The 8,102-nt window shown below is 38.6% G+C and overlaps 1 protein-coding gene across 1 annotated transcript; it reads left to right on the forward strand.

Annotated features, from left to right (window-relative positions):
• The first annotated feature begins 228 nt into the window (after positions 1-228).
• LOC121431176 lies at positions 229-7,387 on the forward strand. The gene is made up of 4 exons (XM_041628686.1): positions 229-503; positions 3,989-4,093; positions 5,124-5,178; positions 6,053-7,387. The coding sequence occupies exons 2-4, from the start codon at positions 4,005-4,007 to the stop codon at positions 7,385-7,387; spliced, it is 1,479 nt and encodes a 492-aa protein (XP_041484620.1). The 5' UTR covers positions 229-503; positions 3,989-4,004.
• The last annotated feature ends 715 nt before the right edge of the window (positions 7,388-8,102 follow it).

Raw genomic sequence — 8,102 nt, forward strand, 5'->3', positions numbered from 1 at the left:
GTGGAGAATGCCACCAGTCAGCTGGACATGGGGCTGATAGAACTGTTCTACATCCAAACAGCCCGAATCATGTGGCTGAAACCAGAGGCACTGAACTGTTTGAGTTTTGTGGGATACCTAAAAATCAGCCTTCCAGAGATGACGGTCGCGGCGATGAAAGCCCGTCTTCGCAGCCTCCTCCGCATCGACGGGATGGGGTTGACTCTCCAAATTGTACACCAGGCATTCGGACGGAAGGAGCAGGCGAGACAACCGGAGGAAGCTGTAAGAAGACGTCCAGACTCTGTGTAGAAAAAAGGGTCTTGTTGGCGATATTAAACAGACTGTCAACTAATGCTTATTATTACAAGATTGCAGCAGAATGCGAAGTCATTTTAAACAGGTCGGATTTTCAACGTTTGGAGGTGATTGACATAGCCAACCTGCAAGAAGCAGCGGACTTCATCATCTCACATAGCCTGCTGACGGACAGAGAAAATCTGCAGAGTTACAGACGTTGCCTGGTTGGTATCTGCTACCTGATGTTGCTGTTTCAACGTAGCCCTACTACAGAACTAACAGAAGAAAAAAGAGAGCAATTCATAGACATTTTCATTAACGAACTTCAACGTTATAATTGACTGGTCAGATGCACGATATTCTTGTGTATCCAACATCATTTTGAAACTGTGTATACATTTCTTATGCTATATTGGTACTATTGATTTGAACCGGCTGCAATGAAAATAATATATATGTCTTAAACGTGGATCTGGAGAAGAGGTGTAAATTTGAATCGATAATAAATTTCATGGCGTAATTTTAATTTTCAAATCTTTGAGCATTTTTATTTTCCAGTCAATATTATAACGTTGAAGTTCGTTAATGAAAATGTCTATGAATTGCTCTCTTTTTTCTTCTGTTAGTTCTGTAGTAGGGCTATGATGTCATATTTCATATTTCCATCATTCAAATTTCCATATTTCATATCTTTCTCCACTGTGTCGTCATCCATATTTTCATATTTCCATAATTCATATTTCTATTGTTTTAGGTCATGATCCATATTTACATATTTCCTATCTTTCTCCACTGTGTCGTCATCCATATTTCCATGTTTCCATAATTCATATTTCTATTGTTTTAAGTCATAATCCATATTTTCATATTTCCATATTTCATTGTTCTCGTTGACGTCATCCATATTTCCATAATTCATATTCTATTGTTTCTGATAATCATATTTCATATTTCCATAATTCATATTTCTATGATCCATACTTCATATTTCATATTTATCGATTTCATATTTCTATAAGAGGATTAATATTTTATGTTATTGTTTAGAACAATAGGATCATATCATAATTCATATTTCTATTGTTTAGAACAATAGGGATTAGTTATGACGTTATAGGTACACCTATACTACTAACGTCCAAAAAAGTTATTATTTTACGGAATTGCCCCTGAATACAGAATCCAAATTACGTATGGTTTTTTAAATACAGTTAGAAAAGCAAATACCATAGGAAGAGAATTTTAATGAAATCGGACTAAAAAATGTGAAGCTGTGAAATTTCAAGTTGCAAACAACTATATATTCACGAAAGAGATGTTTCAAATTAGTCGCATCTGCGTCACTCAGACGTAGGGGTGAGATTAATTTTCCCCCATTTACTCATTACATACACAAAAGGACTAATGTCATCGTTGCAAAAATTGATCTATCCATGTCATTTTGATCCCCATACCTTTAATTTGGTTCATTCTTTCATTGATAAAATGTGTTATACACAACAAAAAAGCAAGTACAGCCTAAATCAAATTGCTGTAATTTTTGAACGGAATTATTTTGAGATGATATTTCGTAGGTATTTTTCTACACTCATTAAGCAACTCCTTTGGAAAAAAAATGAGATTGATCCGTTTAGTCATGCATGAGTAAATGTGTAACCTTTGCACGTTAAGAACCCATTGCACTATTCGTATAAGAGTAGGGGGAAACCCCGGTGTAGTGGTCCACCTGCATTCCCCCCCCCCCCTCAGTTATATCGGGAGAAGAGACCTGCGGGTCACAGTGATTCAGTTCGCTTTTCGCCTCCCAGGCACAGGTGACGCCAAACAAATAATAATAATAATAATAAAGATTGAATTAAAAATGACAATTTTTGAAAGTCACAAGAGTCGTTTCTCAGATTGTGCAAATACAAATTTGGGCAAAAGTTGTTTTTAGCTGAATTTTATGGTGTTATGCTATTTTACTATCAATCATTTAGCCACCCCACACGTAATTTTGATACTGTATGTTCATGGTTGAGTGAGCACACTGTATTGCAGGGGCCGCACTTTTTTTTCAAAAAGCATGTACAAACATGTAAAAATGACCACGATTATGATTTTTTGCATGGTCAGGCCCCCCCCCTTTGAAAACCGTTCCGCGGCCCCTTTATTATGACGTTTCCTCATGGAGGTATATGATAGTATCTTCTAAAACTTGTTAGATCATGTTAAAATTTGAAAATGTTGGTGGCTCCCCCGATTATAGGTCCCTCCCCATTAAAATTCTGGATCCACCGCTGATTTGTCCATAAATTAAACTGATCATGATAAATTGTTAGGAAAAGAAAACAATTATGCAGTATAAAGAGGTGTTTCGAATGTGCTCGCTCAACCATGAAATTGTTTGAAGTTCGGAAAGTGTGTAGTGATAATAATGATGGATGATAAAAACAACAGCAATTAGTCACATTTTAAACCAACTTTGCCCCCAATATTCACTTTATTACCCTTTGAAATGAGTCTGTGACATTGAAAACACCAATTTTCCCACTTTGATGCGTGCTCACTCATCCATAAATAAACAAATCGATTTTATTTTTGCACTGAATTCTGCCATAGTTTGATAAACATTTCTGCCAAATGACATTGCCAAAGGCAGCCTTGAAAAAAGTTCTTCCATATTGAATAAGGGGTTACTTATCCTTAAACATATGCACCCATAATGTACACAAGTCCATGAGAGAGAAAGTCAAAATTTTAACAAATATGAAGTGAGGGTTTGTTTCATGGACGGTTTTTTGTTACTTCTACCAACAGTTATTTCATGAAACTTCGCACATGGCTTCAGAGTAACACTATCTAAAAGGCGCGCACACCAAAATAACCACTCGATAAGCCACAGAGTGGGGCCAAGGCCTTGGACTTTCTTCTAATTTGAATAACTTTCGAATATTGTGTGCTCACTGATGCATTGAACACCGGGATTTTCATAAAAATCAAATCAAATGAACTATGCAAGGAAGTTTGTGACAGATATCCAGAGTTACAAATTGCATTTTTTCCAGTAAAGTAAAAAAGAGCTTATCACATTCCACATGTTAATTGGTCATGAACATAAAGAAAAAGTTGAGAAAAGATCATTTTCAGTTACCAAAATGTAACAATACTTGCCCATGACATTTGAAAATCGTATTTTTTGTTTTCAATAAATGTTCATTGAACCGTGAAACGATGAATATTGTTGAAGATACTCTACCCCAAAATAACTGTCATCATATTGTATCATTTTTAATGATAGAAATTTGTTAAAAAATCCAATTATAGCAACTTTGAACTTATGTTTATTCAACCGTGAAATTTAGCCAAAAAAAGTTGTATCGTCTTTCAGAAAGTACCTTTTACAAGCCATCTGACTATTTTTTTCATGATGAGAATGTGGAATTAGTTCCAATAAAATGGTATCAAAGTCATGATATTTGGCTTGTGACTTTTGAAAAGTGACATTTTTGCCTTCTGACGGTGCTCACTGAAGCATGACGTAAAATACGTCCATAACATTTACTCATAGAGAAGCTTGTAAAATTACCTACACGCTCATGTATAAAATATATTAAAAACTCGCATTGGTTCGGTAATTATTGATGTTTGTTTAAGAGGGGACTTCCTTTTTTGTTGAATTGTGTATTTCGCCCATTTCATTTTGGGAATCCAAAATTTTAATCTTTAGACCAGTACCTGCGTATATGAAACAATGGACCTCGGAAGAGGAGTTTCTGCAAACAGACGTTACCATGGTTGCCGGCAGGAGGAATCATCAAGACTCAACGGAGCTGTAAGTGTCATGACGATAATGATAACATCCGTTCCTTGTGCACTATCATTATTACTATCAGCAGAATGAAAAAAAAGCGCTCGAATATAATTCTTTTGGCCATTTGAAAGTGATATGATTTGTGAAAGATTTTCACATGATTCATCTAAAAATATAAAATTATGGTATACTTTTTCATTTGGTTGTGATTTTTTTTGATATTTTTTTTTCATTTCATGGGGTAGGGGGGATAGACCCAAAGTCATCTATATGTAAGTCAGTGATTATTACCACAGGTCACTGTCACTGGCCCTTTATTACCAGTACATATACATATAAAATCCCAAAGAGAAAAAAGGGAATATAAACAATAGAGGCCCAAACACTCCACAATTGATGAAAATGTATGCCAACTTTAGTTCTTCCCCCCCACACCCTCGAAATATCCTTGTGCCGCACCTGCCATGACTGCATGCCTCTGTTTATAATGGTTTGAGACAGTTTGTCATGGTAGATAATTATAAACCTATTTTCTCATTGTTAGTGCAGGAAGCATTAAATGAGAGCGAAAGTGAAGCCTCGTAATGGATTTTCGCTTTGCGACGCACGACACATTTAGGAACACAGTAAATCTATTAAAATGCCCGTCAAAATGACTATAGATAGAGGGACTATGTCAAAAATTGGTTAACCTGAGCAGCACTGAATTTCGCCCTAAGTTTCGGAGCTGGTGCACGTAATGATCTCGCCTGTCCAGAGATCCAGGATAAACCTGCTGTCAAGTTTTGATCCACTAAGGGCCCACAAACCTGACAAAGACTTTTTGTTTATTCGTCGTCACGAAGGGCATTTGACAATACATCTTCTATGTTCTTGAATCCGTCGTGCGCCTTTTGTCTCGGGCGACCCAGTAAGGACAGTGACAGAGCCGTAGATAACTATCTACATACCCCCATGACAATTAACATGTCATACTTTATTGTTTTGCAAAGTTCATAACGCCCCCATCTAAATTTTTGTTTTGCATTTTGTTTATCCCTCATTCTAAAAGATCATCCGGAACAGGCGCTACGGGAAGAGATCCAAATTCTCAAAACACAACATCGGTAAGAAAGAAATTGTTGCCAGTATTCTATTTCAAAGGTATACGAACTTCTAAAAAAAACATACTAGTTTAGAATTTCAATCATGAAATTGGTGAGGGGGGGGGGCAATCATCCCCTTCTGCTATGCCACTGACTAGAATGAACATGATTAGTATTCTGCTGGATAAAGGTGATTAATGAATCCTTCGTAGAGTTGTTTTTAACACGAACATGCTCAGAGAATAATTACGTTTGTAAGAATACTCGAGGGTATGATATTAAAAGAGAACAACAAGAAGAGTAGTTTATCAAATGAAAAGGGGACAAATTGAATTAGGTTAACATGCCTTTATAGCATGAGCAAAAAAAAAATGAATTGCAATGCGCCGTGACATGCATCGATAAGTAAAAAATAGAATAAAGAAGACATTTGGACAGTTAGTTTAATCATGTTTTATCTCAGCGGGGTAGATCGAGTTTAGCTTTATGTATGAACAAAGAAGGTGGGTTTTAGAAAACGCGATCAACAGATCAAGGGGCGTGGGGCAATAATTACAAACCCCGACCCGCCCCCCCCCTCCCCTCCACATGACCATGCCACTGATCAAAGTGCACAAAATTGAAATCCTGCTCGAAAAAAGATGATTAACTAATTTGATATTTTGTCGAGTTTCCTTGGTCTGTTAAATGAAACATTATGACCGGAATGATCAAATTAATTATTTTGATTGAATATAGTATAATGAGGGGGCAGGGATAACCGAGTTACATAGACATGATAGAAAAATGTAATCTTAGAATACTGGAGATAACGAGACAAAACGTCTTCAACCATGTCAATGGTGAACAAAGTCATACACTTTGACACAAAAGTTGATTTTCATTCATTCCCCAGGAGGCAAGGAATCAAACAAATCGCCGTTCATCCCAAACAAACTCCTGCGACCTCGTTGGCCTATTCTACACGATAGTAGCCGATGACTGCCTTCTGTCTCAGCCGAGTGACAGCGAAGATTCCGATGCTTCGGACATCATCTTGACACAGGACATTGAAGCCGATGTCCACTATGGCTCCAATGCGTCCTGCACGCTTAGCGATATCGAGACGGGGGATGAACCACGCCACCATTCAGACATTGCAATCCAACTACACAACAAAGAGGACAGCGCCGAAGCAGACACGTGGTTTGCCCATGAAAACGAATCATCGCCAAACGTTGATCTACAAAGTGAAGAGGTCACAAGTTTCAAAGAGGCAGTAGATGAAACACTTAACTTTAATCAAAACCTAAACGATGAGTCTGGCACTACTGAGACGGGCAGCATAAGTGACACTCATCGATCCATGGAAAATTCGTGTGCCATTTTTTCCTGTCAACGAAGTCATGACAATCTTTTCCAGGAAGAGGAAGTAACTGCAACCAACGGAGACTGCGACAGCAATAGCAACATCAGTGTGGAAACTGTCAAAGACGCAATTCTCTCTTGCCATTCAGTAAACGGAGACACGTCTTCATGTGTCTCAGGAACATACTCGGTAGAATTCCATGACTCCAATCGTACTGCATCTGATAATGTTCCTCAGAAAAGTGGTAATGATCTCGAGGATTGTTCTGCTGTCGACAATACTGTGGATCACAACACAACCCTCTACGTCCAAACGACACCTCCGCAGTCAGTTACCGGTACGAATGCCGATGCGCCAGAAAGAAGCAATGTTTTCTCTCAAGATCAAGCCGTGACTGAGATCATTGCCAGGGGACGGAGGATGGCTGATGAGGTGAAGCAATTGATATCCGAGTTACTGGATGTCTGTATGCAATCAAGATGCAGCGACGCCAAACCCGTTACAGGACACGGGGACTTTGGGGATACGTCCGCATCAGCTTCTTTGGCAGCATGTGAGTTTGTGGTCGATTCCTCAGCAAAGGAGGATGTGGCCCACAGACAGGATATGCCACAATCAGAATTCAGCGAGGGATGTGATCGATCTGCAACAGATATCAAAACAGAAGAAATGGGTGATTTTGGAGCTCATGGGAGAGAAAATGGGCCATTCTCTGCAGAAACATCATCTGAATTTGACATACATGAAGTTGGGGATAATGACGAGGGCGAAAATAGTGAGCGGTCAATCGATATTGAAGTGATATCTACCCCGGTGATCGTAATGGAAACAGGGAACTTCTTCACCAATCAGAGCCAGATTCTAATGGACCGGAAATTCTGAAAAGTCCCTGTGAAGGTTTCAATCAACCAGAGCATCTAGAAGATAGAGCCAGAGATAGAGATAAACATCGCAAATCAATTTCACCACCGGACTCCAATATTAAAAGGGAGACATTGATGGAGACTGTCATCAGTGATGATCACTGTGATATCACTGGACATGGTAAAGATGTTGAAAGAAATCCGACCAATCTATCAAGAAACACAAGTAAACACAATATCTCAGATTCTCAAAAAGACGAGACGTCTACACACACCCCTGGCAAATTTGAGCCCCAACGCACAGATATGGTGTGGCCGGTCGAGAAAAGAGTTGGCTATGATCTCATTGATGATAAGCAGATGCAGGAAGGCGACCACAATAGTTCTGATCTGGGATCACCCCATGTCGTGAAGCTTATAGGTGTTGACCTACATCCAGATTCACAGAGTAGGAAGGCCAACTCATCAGAAGAAATGAACATTCAAGAAGGCGAACAGACATCCTTTGAAAGTCACAAGATCAAGTTAATTGGAATAGATGTAGAAAATCCAAATCCAAATCGTATGAACCTGTTTGATATTAAAATCATAGGGTTGGATGTAGAAGCTCCTTTTCCAGATGAGGTTATTCACGAGCAAAGTCCAGGTGATATGCAAGTGAACGAGGAAGGAGATTCTGCGAGAATAGATACAAACGTTCCTGGCGATGTAAAAAGTGAACCCAACGAAAGAGT

Source organism: Lytechinus variegatus, chromosome 17 (genome assembly GCF_018143015.1).
Source record: "Lytechinus variegatus isolate NC3 chromosome 17, Lvar_3.0, whole genome shotgun sequence".
NCBI lineage: Eukaryota > Metazoa > Echinodermata > Echinoidea > Temnopleuroida > Toxopneustidae > Lytechinus > Lytechinus variegatus.

Coding starts and splice junctions, on each gene's coding strand:
- LOC121431176 (XM_041628686.1), top strand. CDS start 4,005: ATGAAACAATGGACCTCGGAAGAGGAGTTTCTGCAAACAGACGTTACC. Junction 4,094..5,123: donor CATCAAGACTCAACGGAGCT/GTAAGTGTCATG, acceptor TCATTCTAAAAG/ATCATCCGGAACAGGCGCTA. Junction 5,179..6,052: donor ATTCTCAAAACACAACATCG/GTAAGAAAGAAA, acceptor TTCATTCCCCAG/GAGGCAAGGAATCAAACAAA.